Here is a 22,043-nt window from a genome sequence, read left to right as displayed (position 1 = left end):
AACCCAGTTTGCATGAGGAACTAATACTAGCCAAAGCAAACAGACTTGCTGGCCCTGAATACTGTCTTCTTATTTCAGCTACCAGACCTAAAGTTAGGGAATCACAGGTAAGAAAGAAAAGCTCAAGGGGATTTATATGCAAATAATGGAAAATACATGTGTATAATCCTGAGGGCTATGTGGTAGGGATAACGGCAGATTTGTTGGACAAAATCAGCTGGCTGGGTCACGACTCCGTGTCCAGGTGTCATCTGCTCACTCACTCCTGAATGTTTTAGGAAGATACAAAGAATATCATATGCTTTAGCCCTTCATACAACTAGCCAAATTCTCTGATATTGCCCAGATGAATGCTCACATAAAAAACTACATATTTCAGTGGGCACAACTACCATTAAATAGAATTGGAAGAGAAGGAGAAAGAAAGATAGGAAGAAGAAATGCAGGAAGAAGAACAGAAAGAAGAGAAAAGAGAAGATGATAATATATAACCTATATAGAAAGATTCAAAGTAATTAAGAATTTGAAATAGGAATAATAAATAGGCTCACAAAGATAAGGGAGAATATTGATATCCTTAAGAAGAAGAAAGCAATTATAATGAAGTACCATGGAGGGACAGTGAGAATGTAAAAACCAAACTTAATGAAGACATCAATACATGGTGTAAATATCACGATGTGCACAGATTAAAAATAGTTTGAAGGCTGCATATTAAAGTTATCTATCAGGAAAGGATAGCGAGAAAAAGAAAAAATAAAACTTCAAATATATAATGAATTAAATAAGAAACAATCAAGAGTACTTATTCTCTGTATTTTCCCCAAATAGGAACATAGCTAGTTAGCTAGCTGGCAAATAAGAACAACACATAGAGCTTTCACACAGGTATGGAAGCCAAATTTCTCCAAAATATTTGGAAGAAAAAATACATTATATAAGAAACCCTTTGAGTTATGAATGTTAGGAGGAAAAAATCATTTTCTGTTTATGTTTTCCATATTGCAATTGGGTCCAATGTAATTTAAGGAATTTACATGGCTGTTATTTAAAATGTAGAATCTTAAAACTGTGAAAATATTCTCAGATATTTATTAACACTTCTTAATTAACTAATGAGCAAACTAAAGAAAAATGAGGTGGGCTAGCTTCATAAAGATCAAAAAGGTAACTTTCACTAGTTTAGAAGTAGTTTGTGTATCTACCCATCTCTATCTATTTCTTTCCTATTTTTGCTTGGATTGATGGAAGATATGATTGGGAAATACAGTGCTGGAAAACTCAACATTGAAAGATTATTAATAATTGTTTTTGAAATGCTCAATAATTTTGCTTGCTTATGACTGTCTAAATCTGCAGATCTGCAATTAAACCCTGATCTCTCTATAACATGTGTGTTATAAATATATGAAAAGCACTTTGTCAATTTTCTGGCATATTTCAGATCTTTAAAAAAAGTAATTTACACTTCTCCTATGATCCCCATGACACCAAGTATAAATTTACGGATGTTAGTCTTTATTAAATTCCTCCATTTTTTAAAAAAAGAATTGTATAGGACTTTACTGTTTACAGATTGATTTCATTCTCATTAAAATGATTAGATCTTTACCTACTTAATAACTTTGAATTGGCGGCAAATCAGAAATCAAGGCTAAGATTAAGAATTGGCCCTAAATTATGCAAATAGAAAGTAGAAATTCAAGACTCACACCCAGATCTTCTGAATCCAAACATAGTTCTCCCTAGTCTACAGGGTACTCCATAGGAGAGACCAGATGGATCTTACCATGCTTGTCCTCTTCCCCATGAGTTGTTCAAGGTGGAATCAACTGAGTGTAAAGATACAGATAGATTTATCTATCCAGGAATATGGGAGGGGGCCACCTTAATTAAGTTTCACTCAGTCTGCATGGCCTCTCCGTGGTATTTTATGACATATTTTATGAATGTCAGACTGTGAAAACTTTTAGCAAAGCTTGAGGTCTACTAATTTTGGGATCTTTAATATCTCTCTCAACATTTTAATGAACATTGGTCAACACAAGGAACTTTAAAAAAATAGGCTTCAAGTAAGCTCATGATTTACTTAAAGGTAATGAGAATTGATGGCATTAATACTAAATTTTAACATACATTTACACTGTCAATAAAGTGTCTTTAAAAATAATACCAATAAAATAAGAGATCTTACCTAGACCATGTCTATGTGTTGACATCGGCGGTAAGACAGTCCAAGTCTTGGTTTTGGGATTGTAACATTCAACAGTGTTCAATGTCTTTAAGCCATCTCGACCACCAATTACAAAGAGTTTGTCATCAATAACAGCCACACCAAACTGCAACCTCCTGCCGTTCATCATCCCTGCCTGGATCCACAAGTTTGTTCTGAGGTCATATTTCTCTATAGTTGTAGCTCCTGATAAAACATAAAATCAAATAGTCACCAATTGTTACTAATCCAACATACAACCTGCCCAAAGCAGTGTAAAAATTAGGATGTGAAAACTCTCTTGTCACATTCATTTTTCTTAAAAAAAAAAAAAAAAAAAAAAAAAAAAAAAAAGGCAGAAAAACAAGGGGAGTAGTAATTCAATTACTTTACTTTCTCTTCTTGGCAGACAGTAATGATCAAAATAGATACAAATGTTCAGATTGTTTGAATAACATAATGATCTCATGCTAAACTATTGATCCAATAGAAAAAGAAACATTGCTGTGCATGACACAGTTCTGTCAGCAGATCTTACAAATTTCCTATATCACTGTTTGCCATTAAAGAAATGTAGCATAATACCAGCTTGAAAAAAATTATGAAAGCCCTTTAAAATAACTAAGCTATGTATGTTATATAATTTCTGAAAACAAAGAGAAGTCAATTGAATAAAATATTACCATGTTTCTCTGTAAATTTGTCTTATGCTTTAAATACCTGAGGGTTTTAAAAGTCCGTTGTAAGATTTAAAAGCAAATTTTTGCTATGTTTTTTTTAACCTACTTTTCTTTTAATGATCTGGGGAATAGCTTCATAGAATTTAGAGATATGGAGACATGAAATAATCTTCTATCCTTACCAATCATGTTATGATCTCTAAATAAAATAGCTTATCTTTCTTAAAAGTTTTTAATGTATAAATTTGAAAATACAATAACTCTGACTAATAAAATACAAATCGAAAAAGAAACATGCTAAACTGTTTGGTGAGATTTGTTTTAAAGGATTCAGTTACCCTATTCCCATTAAAAATGTTTGACTAGAACAAGTTCACAAATGTTTATATAATGCAATATAAGCTAACAAACACTGATATTGCCTTGGTGTTTGATCTAATGTTTAGACTCACATTCTCCAATGTTTTATCTTTAATGATTAAACATCCCTACAAAGGAAATCAACACTCTTGTGTTCTTTTACTTAAGCACTGACAATCTATTTTACTTTAATGTGATAAAAGGTTGCAAATCTAGGGGAAATGTTCCTCTGGAGACTTATTTACTCTTTAGAATCTAACCAGCAGTGAACGAAACAAATATAAACATCTAGATAGCACAGGTTTTGCTGATTGAAGTAAAAATACTATAGTTTATGTTCAGTTTTTATTCAAACGGAACAGAGCAGTAACAGGATAGGCACTAAATTACATGAATTAAATCTGCTTTCTGATCTTATGAAAAACTATAAGCTAGTTTCAATACACAATTTAATTTAAAGTTTTCTAAAATTATTATTTTTTAGAATAAAATATATATTGCAATGTTCATAAACTTATTCAATATCATTTATTAACTTAAGTTATATAATATGTTAAACAAATGTGCTTTTTATGTTTTATATTGATGGGTTTATTCAACTGTATGCATTTCAAAATTTTAAGGTGAACTACATTGTTGAATAATTTCAAGGTCATCTGAATTCTCAAAGCTTGATGGCCTTTATATTATGTGAAGGCCTAACTAAAAATAAAGAGTTATGTGCAGGTTTCTGTCTCCTGTAACTAACTCTTGACAAATAATGGCAGAAGAAAGAGTGTAAACCAATCGCATTAGACTCATATTTTACACGTTTGGGGGGACAAGAAAGTAAGTATTTGAATAACTGCACTTCCCTTCATCTCCAAAACCTTAATCAAAACCTTGCAGAGAATTTAAGGTCCAGTTACCCTCCACAGAGGAAATAGATGGGAATGGGTGAAGTTAATGACTTCTGGGCAATTGAAGAAGTTATTATTAAAGAGATTAAAGGGAGGACTTGATTTGGATTTCAAAGCCTCATCCAAAGAAGCTAGATATGTCTTAAATCTCAACATGTGTCAGGATTTTTCACTTTTACAGTTTTTCCACTCAATTTCGTCTTCAAAGGAGTCCTATTTACTAATTCTAAAGTTGCTACAACAAAAGTAGGAGCTCATCCCTGTCTTCATCTTTTATACTAGAAGCTTTATTAATTTCCTATGGCTGTTGTAAAAATATTATCTCAAACTTAGTGGCTTAAATAACACAAAGTCCTTAGGGCTCCTTCATCAATCTTCAAAGCGAGCAACACCGCATTTCTCTAACATTGACCCTTGTCATTACGTTGGACTCACCCCAATTTAATCTGATATATTGTAGAATAATCTGTTTATCTTAAGGCCAGTTGATTAGCAATCTTAATTTTTTCACAAACTTAATCCTTCTCTTGCTATGTAACCTAACATATTCACAGGTTCCAGGGATTAGGTATGGACATGGAGGGGGGGGGGGCATTATTCTGCCTACCTCAGAAAACAGGGCCAATTTTCATTCTACTCTTCAATCTTGCTTATGAAGACTTATAGTTGACCCAGCTACACAAGCAGTTCTTTAAAAAATATCAATTGCCTTGAAGAAAGGTGACTTGACTTGGTGACGTGGGTGAGACATCCTGTTCTTAAACAAAGAATTCATGTAAATTCTTAAAATTATTGATGTACCAATTAATGTGTAGCTTGCTAACTAACTCTGAGTAAGCCACCAATTATCTTTAAGATTACCAAATCATCATCTTCTATGTAGATGCTCATCCCACATCCAAGCACATTTTGCTTATTTTGAAGAAATTGAAGTACATTCTCAATTTCCGCCTTGGATTGAATTTTATGATTTCAGTGTCAACATCTTGTTCTGAAGATGATGACAGAATGTGACTAGGGCGGGAACACACTGATTAATATATAATTTGCTGACTGAAACTCACATAATTGTTTTAAATATCTGAAGCATGAATTTGTTTTGCTTAAAACTGCACATAGTAGATATTTTTTTAACTTTCTGATGAAACTTGTAACCAATGACTGTAATTTCTGTATTTGGCCCACTGTTTGTGGTAATTTGTTACAGCAGCAATGCAGTATAGTTCATTTTAATTTGCATTTTGGTAATTTATAAAGTATTTGCTTTTCAAGTTCAATATCATAACATGAAGTTATTTGATACAATACAAATACAAAAGTATTCTACTCATGACAAAACAAAGAAACTCCTTTCTCAAAATACAGAACTAAGGAAAAATGGTCAAGATGTTATAAAACTGCAGTTCTGAGTCTCTTTAGAGTTCTTCATCCGTATAGTCAAATATGATTACTTAACGAAAGAAATGACAGGAATTAATGCTGATACATTCTATTTTGGCATTACAGACAGCAGGATTTTTTCCAATATGTATAATTCAAATATTTAGCAATCTTGGGCCGAGCCCGTGGCGCACTCGGTAGAGTGCTGCGCTGGGAGCGCGGCGACGCTCCCGCCGCGGGTTCGGATCCTATATAGGAATGGCCGGTGCACTCACTGGCTGAGTGCCGGTCACGAAAAAGACAAAAAAAAAAAAAAAAAAATTTAGCAATCTTATTTAACTTTAGCATAGCACAGAATTAAGTGATAGAAGTTTTCTGAACTGACAAAATACATGTCACCAAAAACTCCTCTAAAGAAGATTAAGCTCTTTTATTCAACTTACCAGAAAGGCCCTTAGGTCTTCTCATGAAATCTTTTGACTACAATTTAAATGCAATATTAGTATTCTCACGTCCAAGCTGTTTTACAAACCCATACATTAGGATGATCTGGGGCAGCCGAAATCAGCAATAGCTGACAGTGAGGGAGTAACCAGGGGAGAAAAAAATGTGTTGATTCGACTCAAATAGAACAACCCCACATAGCTACTAAACAAACACGCAAACAAAAAACAAATTATGTAATGCTTAAAGAGCATTTTGGTACAGCACTGATGGTGATCTTGACACCATCAAATCATTAGGAAAAGGTTAAATTATGCTGGATGTATTCTTTTTAAGAAAAAAGTAAATAGAAATATTTTGGAAAAAAAGTCAAAGATTTGTCATGATACATAAAATATGACTTCAAGCTTTAAAAGAGATATATTTATAAAGAGGAAGCTATCTCTTGAATTTTTATAGTATAGCATTTCATCCATTTGCCACAAGATAAAAAAGTAAGTGATTAATTTTTACTTCTAGGTGGGCCTAAGTTTAAAGGTTCACGAAGGAATCCACAAAACCCAGATGTTATAAAGTGAATATTAATAAACATTTGACCGCCATCCATCTAAATATAAAATGGCGTATATTTTATATTTAGAGAAAATACACAAATAGAGAGACAAACAAAAATACACAAATAGAGAGACAAACAAAAAAGCAAAAGACAAAGAACATAAGCAATAAAACCTTTTAATAAATATAAAAGGGATGTATTTCCAATATACAAAAACTTGTATGAATCAAGAAAAAAATAGAAACGTTAAAATAGGAAATATCCTATTGACATTAGCAGTCAATTAACGGGAATGCAAATGAATAAGAAGTAAACATCAGAAAATTTATTTAAGTTTTCTTAATAAATAATCTTATTAGATTTTCAAGAGATTTAGAAAATAGGTAATTTTAATGTTGATATCAAAACCAGGGAGTTAACATTAAAGCAATGCAACTTTTTTGTGAGGGGTGTGTGTAGTAAAATATATAGTAAATTTAGAAAATGGGGAAGTTGAATTTTCTTTGTTTAAACTCCTATTTTTAGTATTTTATCTTAAATATTTCCTAGGTCTATAATTAAAATTTGAATTCATTATTTTAAAAAGCAGCTTTGGGTACTGCTAATGCTGTCACAGAAAAGATATATTTTTAAAAATTTTAATTTATCAATATATAGTGTGGTTGATTTTCATGTCCCTCTACCAATTCCTAGGAAAGATATATTTAAAAGGTAAGCAAGAGATTAAACTTACTTCAGTCATTGTCATTTTGTTCTCTTTTACGTCAAAGCACTCATATTTACAATAACTTTACAATAAATGAACACACATATTAGGGCACAGTGATGAGTATGTTTTACTTTTTCATCTTCTGAATAAATCCTCATTGAATATAAACCCATACTACTTGACATTTTCAAATTAAATATTTATTTAAATAACTAACATTATTTGCCAAAAATAAGCCAAGCTCTTGCTACTTATGTTGTTATTAAAATGTCCGATGTCCCAATAAACATCTTTCATATAATATTTATTAAAATTTTTATAGCCTTTATTAAAAATGTGGGCACTGATGAAAGGAAATATGGCTATCAAGATGATTGGATTCTAGTATTAGTGAAAATATGGAAGAAATGAAAGTTATTAAAATTCCTTTTCCGAAGTGTAGTAAGAGAACATGAGGTCTCATTTATCTCCACCTAAACTATAAACCTCTGGAAAATACATTTTTTCCATTTTCATAAATGAGCATCGACCCTCATAAAGATGTATTAATTGAGGCATTGTGTGATCTGTTGAGATTTAGTCATTTAAAAATGAAGGCTTACATTTGGGCCATGTTACGTGACTTATCTCTAAATCTTTTACTTATTCTCTGTGAGACTCTATTATAGAAGTAATCTAATGTAACACTGGGGAGTCTCTTTTTCTTTGCAAGAGAATAGCCACATATCGGAGGATTGGGATTAGCTATTCATAGAAAATATTCCTAAACACACTCATACTTATTCCCCTGTGGATCTACAAAAGAAGACCTTGTGTGGAGGAAGGATGTATTTATTATCATTTACTGTACATTCACAGGGAAGTTGATCAAAAACATGTACTGAGTGAAGAAAGAACTTTTTAAGCTAGCCGTAGTAACGCCATTTTGCAAGGCACAAAACATTACCCTGGTTAAAAGTCCCTAGCATAGGAAAAGTACAGCCTGAGGTTGAGACCAGATAACGAACAGGATATCTGTGGTTATGCACCTGGGCCCCGGCCCGAGGCAAAGGGCGGATAGTTCCCAGAAATAGACAAGTCAGTTAAAGTTTCAAGAGTGCCCCTCAGCTGTTTCAAGGACTCCCAACAGTTTCCAGGGTGCCCCTCAGCTGTTTCAAGGACTCCCAACAGTTTCCAGGGTGCCCCTCAGCTGTTTCAAGGACTCCCACCAGTTTCCAGGGTGCCCCTCAGCTGTTTCAAGGACTCCCACATAACCGAAGCTCACCCGCGCTTATTTGAACTGACCAATTAAACTCGCTTCTCGCTTCTGTACCCGCGCTTTTTGCTATAAAAAGGACCCAGGAGCTTCACTCGGCGCGCCAGTCTTCCAAAAGACTGTGTCGCCCGGGTACCCGTGTGTTCAAATAAACCTCTTGCTGTTTGCATCCGTCTTCGTGGTCTCGCTGTTCCTTGGGAGGGTCTCCCTGAACTGACTGACTACCGACTTTGGGAGTCTTTCATTTGGGGGCTCGTCCGGGATCGGAGACCCCCACCCAGGGACCACCGACCCACCAACGGGAGGTAAGCTGGCCAGCAGTCGTTCTGTGTCTCGTTTCTGTGTCTCGTTTCTGTGTCTAATCCTGTGACTCTGACTGTCTTTCTGAGTGCGCGCATTTTGGTTTCAGTTTGTTCCGGGTTAGTCGCTCTGGGAGCGAAGTGCGGGTAGCGAACAGACGTGTTCGGGGGCTCGCCACCCGGCAATCCTGGGAGACGTCCCAGGATCAGGGGAGGACCAGGGACGCCTGGTGGACCCCTTGGCAGAGGATTATTGTGTTTTGGTCTCACCGCGTCTCGGGAGGCGCGCTCTGCCATCGGACTCTTTCTTCTATTTCTACGGCACTCGGTCTCGTCGCCGTTTCTGGTTTCTTTTTGTCTTAGTTGTGATAGGTCTTTGCGTCGTCGTTCCCCTATTGGAAATTTTCGAGATGGGGCAAGGTGCCCTTACGCCTCTCTCCCTTACTCTAGATCATTGGAAAGATGTCAAAGCCAGGGCTCACAATCTGTCCATGGAGATCAAAAAAGGAAAATGGCAGACTTTCTGTTCGTCTGAGTGGCCCACATTCGGCGTAGGTTGGCCGCCAGAGGGAACCTTTGACCTTTCTGTCATTTTTGCAGTTAAAAAGATTGTTTTTCAGGAGACCGGAGGACACCCGGACCAGGTTGCCTATGTCGTGGTATGGCAAGACCTCGCCCAGAATCCCCCTCCCTGGGTGCCACCCTCCAGCAAAGTCGCTGTTGTTTCGGGATCAGAAAATACTCAAAGGCCACCTACAAGGAAGCCTTCCGCCCCTCCCCAACCCCCCGTCCTCCCGACACCAGATGACCTATTTTCTCTCTCTGAACCCCCACCTTACCCGGCGGCTCCGCTGCCCCCTCTGGCCCCTCAGGGAAACAGATCGGCACCAGGCCGAGCGCCCGGTGATCCTAGCCCTGAGGGACCGGCTGCGGGGACTAGGAGCCGCCAACCTCGCAGTCCGAGAGACGGCTCCGGTCCTGACTCCACCGTAGCTTTGCCCCTCCGAGCCATAGGGCCCCCAGCTGAGCCAAATGGCTTGGTCCCTTTGCAGTATTGGCCTTTTTCCTCAGCAGATCTTTACAATTGGAAGTCTAACCATCCTTCTTTTTCTGAAAAACCAGCAGGTCTCACGGGACTTCTTGAGTCCCTTATGTTCTCTCACCAGCCCACTTGGGACGATTGCCAACAGCTACTCCAGATCCTCTTCACCACTGAAGAGCGAGAAAGGATTCTTCTGGAGGCCCGCAAGAACGTTCTCGGGGATAACGGGGCCCCTACACAACTCGAGAACCTCATTAATGAGGCTTTCCCCCTCAATCGACCTCAATGGGATTACAACACGGCCGAAGGTAGGGAGCGTCTTCTGGTCTACCGCCGGACTCTAGTGGCAGGTCTCAAAGGGGCAGCCCGGCGCCCCACCAATTTGGCCAAGGTAAGAGAGGTCTTGCAGGGACCGGCAGAACCCCCTTCGGTTTTCTTAGAACGCCTAATGGAGGCCTATAGAAGGTACACTCCGTTTGAACCCTCTTCTGAGGGGCAGCAGGCTGCGGTCACAATGGCCTTCATCGGCCAGTCAGCCCCAGACATTAAAAAAAGGTTACAAAGACTAGAGGGGCTCCAAGACCTTTCCTTACAAGACTTAGTAAAGGAGGCAGAAAAGGTGTACCACAAGAGAGAAACAGAAGAAGAAAGACAGGAAAGAGAAAAAAAAGAGACAGAAGAGAGAGAGAGGCGGCGTGATAAACGCCAAGAAAAAAATTTAACTAGGATTTTGGCCGCAGTGGTAGGTGAAAGAGGGTCTAGAGATAGGCAGACAGGGAACCTGAGCAACCGGGCAAAGAAAACACCTAGGGATGGAAGACCCCCTCTAGACAAAGACCAATGCGCGTACTGTAAAGAGAAGGGTCACTGGGCAAGAGAATGTCCCCGGAAAAAGAACATCAGAGAAGCCAAGGTTCTATCCCTAGATGACTAGGGGAGTCGGGGTTCGGACCCCCTCCCCGAACCTAGGGTAACATTGACAGTGGAGGGGACCCCCATCGAGTTTCTGGTCGATACCGGGGCTGAACATTCGGTGCTGACCCAACCCATGGGGAAGGTAGGGTCCAGGCGGACAGTCGTAGTAGGAGCGACCGGCAGCAAAGTCTACCCCTGGACCACTCAGAGACTTTTAAGGGTCGGACATAGGCAAGTGACCCATTCCTTTTTGGTCATACCTGAGTGCCCTGCTCCTCTGTTGGGCCGGGACATCCTGACCAAACTAAAGGCTCAAATCCAGTTTTCCACAGAGGGCCCACAAGTAACATGGGGAGATCACTCTACCATGTGCCTGGTCCTAAACCTAGAAGAAGAATACCGGCTGTATGAAAAGCCGGCCTCTCCCTCCATCGACCCATCCTGGCTCCAACTTTTTCCCACCGTATGGGCAGAAAAGACAGGTATGGGACTGGCCAATAACGTCCCACCAGTAGTAGTAGAGCTGAAATCAGGTGCCTCACCGGTGGCCGTCCGACAGTATCCAATGACTAAAGAAGCCCGGGAAGGCATCAGACCCCACATCCAAAGGTTCTTAGACCTAGGGGTCTTAGTGCCCTGCCAATCGCCCTGGAACACCCCTCTGCTACCAGTAAAAAAGCCAGGGACCAATGACTATCGGCCAGTCCAAGACTTGAGAGAAATTAACAAAAGGGTGCAAGACATTCATCCCACGGTCCCAAATCCATACAGCCTCCTGAGTTCCCTTCCGCCTAGTCACACTTGGTACTCAGTCCTGGATCTCAAGGATGCCTTTTTTTTGCCTCAGACTACACCCCAACAGCCAGCCACTGTTCGCGTTCGAGTGGAGAGACCCAGAAAAAGGTAACACAGGTCAGCTGACCTGGACACGGCTGCCACAGGGGTTCAAAAATTCTCCCACTCTCTTCGACGAGGCCCTCCACCGAGATTTAGCTCCTTTTAGGGCTCTCAACCCCCAGGTCATATTACTCCAATATGTGGACGACCTCCTAGTGGCAGCTCCCACATATGAAGGCTGCAAAAGAGGGACACAAAAGCTCTTGCAGGAACTGAGTAAGTTGGGGTACCGGGTATCAGCTAAAAAGGCCCAGTTATGCCAGAAAGAGGTCACCTATTTGGGGTACCTGCTCAAAGGGGGAAAAAGATGGCTGACCCCGGCCCGGAAAGCTACAGTTATGAAGATCCCTACTCCCACAACCCCCAGGCAGGTCCGCGAATTTCTGGGTACTGCCGGATTCTGCAGGCTCTGGATTCCTGGGTTTGCTTCCCTGGCTGCACCCTTGTACCCCCTGACAAGGGAAAACATTCCTTTTACCTGGACTGAGGAGCATCAAAAGGCTTTTGACCACATAAAAAAAGCCTTGCTGTCTGCCCCCGCCTTGGCTCTCCCAGACCTCACCAAATCATTTACTCTGTACGTAGATGAAAGAGCCGGTGTAGCCCGAGGAGTGCTTACTCAGACCCTAGGACCATGGCGACGGCCAGTAGCTTATCTATCAAAAAAACTGGATCCAGTGGCCAGTGGGTGGCCAACCTGCCTAAAAGCGGTTGCTGCAGTGGCACTCCTCCTCAAAGACGCTGATAAGTTAACCTTGGGGCAAAATGTGACTGTGATTGCTTCCCACAGCCTCGAAAGTATCGTGCGGCAGCCCCCCAATCGGTGGATGACCAATGCCAGAATGACTCATTACCAGAGTTTGCTGCTAAACGAAAGAATATCTTTCGCGCCCCCTGCTGTCCTGAACCCAGCTACCCTACTACCAGTCGAGTCAGAATCCACCCCAGTACACCAATGCTCAGAAATCCTTGCTGAAGAAGCTGGGACTCGACGGGACCTGAAGGACCAGCCATTGCCCGGAGTGCCTGCCTGGTATACAGACGGTAGCAGCTTCATTGCGGAAGGTAAGAAGAAAGCAGGGGCCGCCATCGTAGATGGCAAACGGACGGTATGGGCAAGCAGCCTGCCAGAAGGGACATCAGCCCAGAAGGCCGAGCTAATAGCCTTGACGCAGGCATTACGCCTAGCCGAAGGAAAAAACATCAACATCTACACGGACAGCAGGTATGCTTTTGCCACTGCTCACATTCATGGGGCAATATATAAACAGAGGGGACTGCTCACTTCTGCTGGAAAAGACATTAAAAATAAACAAGAAATTCTGGCTCTGCTAGAGGCCATTTACCTCCCTAAGCAGGTCGCCATTATCCACTGCCCAGGCCACCAGAGAGGAAATAACCCTGTGGCGGCCGGGAACCGGAGGGCCGACGAGGCTGCAAAACAAGCCGCCCTGTCGGTCAAGGTGCTAACAAAAACTACAAAGCTTCAAGAGCCAATCGAGCCTGCTCAAGCTAGGACCAAGCCAAGAGAGCTCACTCCTGACCAGGGAAAAGAATTCATTCAGCGGTTACATCAGCTAACACACTTAGGACCAGAAAAGCTCCTTCAACTGGCAAGCCGCACCAGCCTCTCCATCCCGAACCTCCGGTCCACTGTTCAAGAAGTCGCCAATCGGTGTCCAGCTTGCGCCATGACTAATGCGGCTACCACCTACCGAGAGACCGGAAAAAGACAACGGGGAGATCGACCCGGCGTATACTGGGAAGTAGACTTTACAGAGGTAAAGCCTGGCCGGTATAGAAACAAGTATCTGCTAGTATTTGTAGATACTTTCTCTGGATGGGTAGAAGCTTTTCCTACCAAAACGGAAACGGCCCTGACTGTATGTAAAAAGATACTAGAAGAAATCCTGCCCCGTTTCGGGATCCCTAAGGTGATCGGGTCAGATAATGGCCCAGCCTTTGTTGCTCAGGTAAGCCAGGGACTAGCCACACAACTGGGGATAAATTGGAAATTACATTGTGCGTATAGGCCCCAGAGCTCAGGTCAAGTAGAGAGAATGAATAGAACCATCAAAGAGACCTTAACTAAATTGGCCTTAGAGACCGGTGGAAAAGACTGGGTGGCCCTCCTTCCCTTAGCGCTGTTCAGAGCCAGGAATACCCCTGGCCAGTTCGGTCTAACTCCCTATGAAATCCTCTACGGGGGACCCCCCCCCATACTTGAGTTGGGAGAAACACTGGGTCCCGATGATAATTTTCTCCCTGTCTTATTTACCCACTTAAAGGCTCTAGAAGTTGTGAAGACCCAGATTTGGGACCAGATCAAAGAGACATATCAGCCCGGTACCATAGCTGTCCCCCACCCGTTCCAGGTCGGAGACCGAGTGCTGGTCAGACGCCATCGACCCAGCAACCTTGAGCCTCGGTGGAAAGGCCCGTATCTGGTATTGCTGACCACCCCGACCGCAGTAAAAGTTGATGGCATCGCTGCCTGGGTCCATGCTTCCCATCTCAAGCCTGCACCACCCCCGGCACCAAACGAGACCTGGGAGCTGGAAAGGACTGATCATCCTCTTAAGCTGCGTATTCGGCGGCGGAAAAATGAGTCCACCGGGTAAGAACCCCCACCGGCCTGTGATCCTCACCTGGAAGGTACTGTCCCAAACTGGAGAAGTTGTCTGGACCAAACAGGCTACCCAGCCGCCTTGGACTTGGTGGCCCGATCTTAAACCTGATGTATGTGCCCTGGCGGCGGGTATTGAGACCTGGGATATCCCGGGATACATAGCATCGGGCTAGGCCCAGATCAGACCCCCTGATTCAGACTACACAAAAGCTTATAATCAGATCACCTGGGGGGTCCCAGGGTGCAGCTATCCCCGAGCTAGAAACAGGCTTGCCGCTTCCCCCTTCTACGTGTGCCCCCGGGATGGCCGGACCCTTTCAGAAGCTAGAAGGTGCGGAGGGCTGGAATCCCTATATTGCAAAGAATGGGGTTGTGAAACCACGGGGACAGTCTACTGGGGACCTAGTTCCTCATGGGACCTCATAACTGTAGAACGTAACGATAGCAGTAAAAACTGTGACAACACCGGCTGGTGTAACCCCCTTAAAATAAAATTCACAGAGAAAGGAAAAAATTCCAGAGATTGGGCACAAGGAAGAACCTGGGGACTAAGGTTCTATTTGACGGGAAACGATCCAGGTGTACTGTTCACCATTCGCCTAGATATCACCAATATGCCAACTGTGGCAGTGGGCCCCGACCCCGTCCTTGCAGAACAGGGACCTCCTAGCAACAAGCTGTACCCAATGACTAGCAGGCAACCCCCCGCGGCACAAAGGAGCACTGCTACACAGAGCCTCCTATCACCAGGCACTCTACCCCCCACCACGGGTGACAGGCTCTTTGGTCTTGTACAGGGGGCCTTCCTAGCTCTAAATGCCACCAACCCGAACGCCACAGAGCATTGCTGGCTCTGTCTGGCCATAAGCCCCCCCTACTATGAAGGAATAGCCTTTTTGGGAGAGGCCAATTATACCAGCGCCGAGAGTTGCCGTTGGGGGACCCAGGGAAAGCTTACTCTCACAGAGGTCACAGGACAAGGGTTATGTATAGGAACAATACCTTCTACCCATCAACATCTTTGCAACCAGACCCTATCCATCAATTCCTCCGGGGACCATCAGTACCTTCTCCCCTCCAACCATAGCTGGTGGGCTTGCAGCACCGGTCTCACCCCTTGCGTTTCCCTCTCAGTTTTTAATCAGTCTAAGGATTTCTGTGTCCAGGTTCAGCTGATTCCTCGCATCTATTACCATCCTGAAGAAACTTTGTTGCAGGCCTATGACAACCCTCATCCCAGGTTTAAGAGAGAACCTCTCACACTTACCCTAGCTGTCCTACTGGGAATTGTGGCAGGTATAGGTACCGGCTCGGCTGCTCTGATTAAAGGACCTATAGACCTCCAGCGGGGCCTAACCGAGCTCCAGACTGCCATGGACACTGACCTCCGGGCCCTCCAGGATTCAGTCAGCAAGTTAGAGGACTCATTGACTTCTCTATCTGAGGTAGTACTCCAAAATAGGCGAGGCCTTGACTTACTGTTTTTAAGAGAGGGAGGCCTCTGCGCGGCCCTCAGAGAGGAGTGCTGTTTTTATGTAGACCATTCAGGTGTGATACGAGACACCATGGCCAAACTCAAACAAAGACTAGATAAAAGACAGTTAGAGCGCCAAAAAGATCAAAACTGGTTTGAAGGTTGGTTCAATAGCTCCCCTTGGTTCACTACCCTACTATCAACCATCGCCGGGCCCCTAGTACTCCTTCTTCTGTTGCTCATTCTGGGGCCCTGTGTCATCAACAGGTTAGTCCAATTCATCAATGATAGAATAAGTACAATTAAAGTCCTGGTTCTTAGACAAAAATATCAGACTATAGATAATGAAAATAACTTTTAACTCCGCTCTAAGATTAGAGCTATCCACAAAAGAAATGGGGGAATGAAGAAAGAACTTTTTAAGCTAGCCGTAGTAACGCCATTTTGCAAGGCACAAAACATTACCCTGGTTAAAAGTCCCTAGCATAGGAAAAGTACAGCCTGAGGTTGAGACCAGATAACGAACAGGATATCTGTGGTTATGCACCTGGGCCCCGGCCCGAGGCAAAGGGCGGATAGTTCCCAGAAATAGACAAGTCAGTTAAAGTTTCAAGAGTGCCCCTCAGCTGTTTCAAGGACTCCCAACAGTTTCCAGGGTGCCCCTCAGCTGTTTCAAGGACTCCCAACAGTTTCCAGGGTGCCCCTCAGCTGTTTCAAGGACTCCCACCAGTTTCCAGGGTGCCCCTCAGCTGTTTCAAGGACTCCCACATAACCGAAGCTCACCCGCGCTTATTTGAACTGACCAATTAAACTCGCTTCTCGCTTCTGTACCCGCGCTTTTTGCTATAAAAAGGACCCAGGAGCTTCACTCGGCGCGCCAGTCTTCCAAAAGACTGTGTCGCCCGGGTACCCGTGTGTTCAAATAAACCTCTTGCTGTTTGCATCCGTCTTCGTGGTCTCGCTGTTCCTTGGGAGGGTCTCCCTGAACTGACTGACTACCGACTTTGGGAGTCTTTCACTGAGTATTCAAGAATTTATAATTATGATGGACATATTTTCACAACACACTAATTTCTTATTCAATCTGCACTCTTTGAAGGACCTACAAAATATACAATAATGTGGTCCAAATCCTCTGTGTATTAGGCAAAATAAAGTTATTATTAAACTACATCTAGATGAATTTGACCTATAGTTTTAACCTTGAATCATTCTCAGATGAGAAACCAAATGATTATAGCTAAGATAGTCTCTACGATTTGTCTCTTTCTAGCGATGATAAGGCTATTAAAGGAAACTTCATTGACAGGTGATTGACTTTTCACCTGACACAGCCTACTTTCACTCTTGGATAAAGAGCATGTCTGCAGACTCACTGGGGACGATCTATACAAGAATTTAACCTAATGCATGAGCGTTTTTCCTAATTCTAAAAATTGTTAAGGAAGCAGACACCTGACTTTACTTAGTTCTTTCCCAGGGACCTTTGGGAAAGTATGGTTCTGTCCTAAAATGTCCCTCACAACACAGTAAGTGGACACGTTGCAAAAGACATTTCTTTCTGTGTGAAAAGCAAACTGGGCTTTGGCTGACATGATGTTATTCATTGTTTTGAGTTGTATTTAAAGCTTTGTGCAAACTGGTGACCTTGAACTGGTAATCTCCAATGATATACTTCGAGTTCAGAAAAAAGGTGCTGAAGTGGAACCAAAGTCACTGAATGGAGTTACTGAAGCAGGCATCAAGTAGGGCAATACTCAAAATGGCAAAGATGAAAGAATAAGATATATATTTTTAATGTATCACTTTTCTTCAGAAAAAGACATACAGTATTTTAAAGTTATTTCCCCCACCTAATTGCAAATGCTCAGGTTTCTTTGATACAGAATTGTAAGTGAATCATTTTCTTAAAGTCATATGATAATTACTATTCAGTTAAATGTTTCGAAAATTATCCAGTTGTACAATTGCAATATGAAAAGCTGTTCTTTAAAAGTTCTTGACCGTGCAGCTTGTCCAGTTCAAGCCTAGGAAACAAAAATCAGGTCAAGATGGCTAATTCCACCTAGATATTTCACTTTTCATTTTTGACTTTCAGCAATACTGATAATGATGCAAAGAGTGATGAGACAAGTTCAGGATAAAATGATCTATCAAGTCCTTTTTCATAAAAATAGAAAAATATCAGGGGTCTATTCCTAAAGTCAGATAATTTCTTAATTTAAAATATGTGAAAATCCAAGGCACACACTGAATATTAAAATACCAAAATATATGCTCTATAATAAAGTGATTCAATAGAAAATCTCTAGAAAATTACGTTTTTATTTTATGGTTAAGAATTAAAGCTTTTCATTCCTATGTACTTTTCTTCATCTCCTTCCCACCACATTCTTACTACTATTAGCCACAATGAGAACATTTGCTTTGAGTTCACATGAAAGATATCAGGCTGCAATCAATAAATCTGTGGATGCAAATAGGCCATCAACAAGGAGACAAAGCAAAAAATATAGAACTAAAGGATGCTTTTATTTTTCCTTCACCTGTACAGTTCAATTAATTACTATTTCAGGGAACAGTCTTTGCTACTGTGGGCTTTACATGTTTCAGCATACTTGGTACTTCTTTAGGTTTCATTTAGTGTTTGCTGCTATCCTGCATGAAGTGATACTCAGAAAAATTTAATAATGCAATTTTCTTACTCTTTTCTTCACTTCATCTCAAAAGAATATCAATTTGAAAGATTCTAAGCTTTTAACTTGGTTTCCTCTTTCTCTGGAACAAAAAGTTTGCTATAAATGCCTTAATCCAAGCCAGAAGGGCTGTCTGATTGCCTGCCATCATCCTGTATGTAGGAAAGTGCACTGTGGCTGCTTCATGTCAAGAAGAGACCAGTCCTTCTCAGAATCTTGATTCGCCTTCAGCCATACCAAAAGAGGGCTGCTTCTTCGTAGGCTTGAGAGGATAAGTAGGACTGTGCAGTGGTTGTCAGCCTCATAACTCGACATTCTGGTCCTATTTCTCTATATCAAGCAGCATCATTTTATAATGTCTCCTCAAATACAGACTGTTCTCACTTTTCTTGGTTCAGATATGTATGCATTTCAGTTACTAAAGTTAAGTTATATAACTTCAGTCCCCCAACAATGGCATTTACAATTTTGTTACCACAATCTATTCACTGTTAGTAACTACATTAAGCCCAAACTTTGCTACTACCTCTGCAGTCCATAAATCACTACTTAACAGATACAGATCATGCTTGATAACTCATCATGTCACTTGTTTCAAAGCCTGTAGGTGATTGCTATTGAGTTCTTACGCAGGTTTGTGTGTTGTCTTTTGTTTTGTAGTGACAAACTCCCTGTTATTTTACTAGAAAAAAAAAAAGAATCGAAACAGGGAATTTGCCAATAAAGTTGTAAGTCTGGTATAAAAAGGAAAAGTGAAATTTGTACAGAAACAAACTTTCTGGAAGGGCAATGATAACAGAATCACAGACTTTTACAACCAGTTGGTTGAGGATTGCCTCTGGAGATTTAACTTTATCCTTTACTCTCACTTACTGGGCTTCCTGTGCAAGGACCGTGCAATCTGAGCTTGCTCTCAATACCTCAAAGAATGCTCTCAGGCAGATAAGCACATAGACCAGGAGGTTGCCTGTGGTGTGACATTGTAAACATTCACAGTAACTGTCCACTCCAGCTACTGATAAATCAGATTTGGGTCAAACAATTGTGACATTTTGCAACAAAAGTTTCCTAGAAATAGGTAGAAAAGGTTTATTTTCTTCTGTAACAGGAGTTCTAAAACTTTTTTTCTGTAAAGGGCCAGATAGTAAAAATCCTAGGCTATGAAGGTCACCTTGTGGTTTTCTTTGTTTCAGCCACATGGCCATTGTAGAGGGGAAGAAGCAACAGACAATGAGAAAAAGGAACTCTCATACATTGTTGGTGGGACTGCAAAATGGTGCAGCCTCTATGGAAAATGGTATGGAGGTTCCTTAAACAATTGCAAATAGATCTACCATACGACCCAGCCATCCCACTGTTGGGAATATACCCAGAGGAATGGAAATCATCAAGTCGAAGGTATACCTGTTCCCCAATGTTCATCGCAGCACTCTTTACAATAGCCAAGAGTTGGAACCAGCCCAAATGCCCATCATCAGATGAGTGGATACGGAAAATGTGGTACATCTACACAATGGAATACTACTCAGCTATAAAAACGAATGAAATACTGCCATTTGCAACAACATGGATGGACCTCGAGAGAATTATATTAAGTGAAACAAGTCAGGCACAGAAAGAGAAATACCACATGTTCTCACTTATTGGTGGGAGCTAAAAATTAATATATAAATTCACACACACACATACACACATTCACACACAAACGGGGGGGGGGGAAGAAGATATAACAACCACAATTATTTGAAGTTGATACAACAAACAAACAGAAAGGACATGGTTGGGGGGGAGGGGGGGAGGGAGAAGGGAGGGAGGTTTTGGTGATGGGGAGCATTAATCAACTACAATGTATATCGACAAAATAAAATTTAAAAAAAAAAAAAAAAAAAAAGAATTCCAAGTTGAAACAAAAAAAATAAATAAATAAAAGTTTAAATAGTCAAAAAAAAAAAAAAAAAAAAAAAAAGTAAAACAAATGAGCCAGGCGCGATAAAACTTTACGGACATTGAAATCTGAGCTTCAAGAAATACAAATTTCATCATGAAATTACATTCTTGATTTTTTAAAAACATTATTATATAAACGATTCTTGTGCACAAACCATACAAAATTGATGGTAGGCTAGATTGGCCTGCAGGCCATGGTGCAACAACCCCTTCTTTTAAATACCTGTAAAATACATGTATTAGGAGAAAATGGAAATGACACTTAACAAATGCTTGCTGGTCATAATAAATCAAAGAACTCTTCATTTTTAGAAAGAAATTGATTGAATTTCCATATAGCAATTTTTATGTTAAATTTAACTTATTAGAGTGGCCTTCCCTGACCAACCTACACAAAATAGCAACATGTCCCCTCAGCCTGTATGTCTATTTCCCCTTCCTTACTTTGCATTTTTCCGTAATTAATTGTCACATATTTTATGCTAATTTGTTCATTTGTTTATAGTCTCTTGAATATAATTTAAACGACAACAAGCCGGAGATTTTTACTGTTTTGTTCACCAGTACTAAGAACTGTGAATGGAAATTAATAAGCACTCGATGAATATTTGTAGCAGAAATAGATAATCCAAAAAGAGTGAGTTTAAAATCTGGGAACCCAAGAAATATCTACTGAACCAGCATTTATAATTATAAATACAATTATAAAGGGATACAATTATAAATCTTATTTCACAATTAATACTCCAGTTATTGGGACAGAAATTTTTTAAAAAGATATTTTTTTTTTTGTAATTTGGAAGAAAAATAATATTAGCAGCATTATCAGAAAATCATATTTTCTATTCAACGTGTGAACACCTATAAAAATGATTTTAATCTGATAGAATTATAATTAGACAGACTGCCAAAATATGAAATAATTATTTATTCCTACCCATGCTTCAGAGGTAGACATTGGCAATGATCACCAATAGAGATTATTTTTATAGAGAATCCACTTAAAAGGCAATTATAAATTACGTGCAACAAAAATACCTAAACTAGAACCTTATGACAATAGACCAAGTAAAGATTAAGAGCAGTAATATAGGCGGACATAACTTATTTGTATAATTGCTGTAAAATACACTTAATTTAGGAAATTTAGAAAACAGTGGCTGATAAATATAGTGGTTTTAAATATATGCTTGCATATCACTTGTGCAAAGCATAACTTTATGTTTTTATAACTAAACTCATCTTGTTGATAAACTTTGTTTCCAAAGAAGCTTTGTTTAGAAGTCATAAGCTTACTACTGAGACCCTACTTCTTAGCTGAATTTAATCTGTGAAATCATAGAAGCCTCAGCTTCAATGCATAGAGGTTTAAATGTGAACAAAAATTGCCAGCAATGAATACTGTATGTCATAACATTTCAAAATACCACTTCCGCCATTATTTATTGAATCAGCATTCAGTTGTGTTTTTTACATGGGTCCTTGTATTGACATTTCTCAAAATGTATCAGAGAGATAGGTATTGTTATTATTCCCACTTAACATATGAGAAATACCAACATTTGGAATACTTAAATATCTTGCTAATGCTTATGACTCACACAATTCTTTCAATTCTATTAAAGTGAGTAAAATATCATATACCCAAA

General features: G+C 40.5%; 1 protein-coding gene across 2 annotated transcripts in view; it reads right to left on the bottom strand.

Moving 5' to 3' along the window:
* The window catches only part of KLHL1 (kelch like family member 1), a 373,250-nt gene that overhangs the window by 85,163 nt on the left and 266,044 nt on the right, over positions 1-22,043 (bottom strand). For both annotated transcript variants that reach the window (XM_063103154.1, XM_063103155.1), the window contains one exon: positions 2,195-2,419. In XM_063103154.1, coding sequence (XP_062959224.1) covers positions 2,195-2,419 — 225 coding nt within the window. The remainder of the gene's footprint in view (positions 1-2,194; positions 2,420-22,043) is intronic.

This window comes from Cynocephalus volans, chromosome 7, assembly GCF_027409185.1.
Source record: "Cynocephalus volans isolate mCynVol1 chromosome 7, mCynVol1.pri, whole genome shotgun sequence".
Lineage (NCBI taxonomy): Eukaryota > Metazoa > Chordata > Mammalia > Dermoptera > Cynocephalidae > Cynocephalus > Cynocephalus volans.
This window is presented reverse-complemented; position numbering and strand designations above follow the sequence as displayed.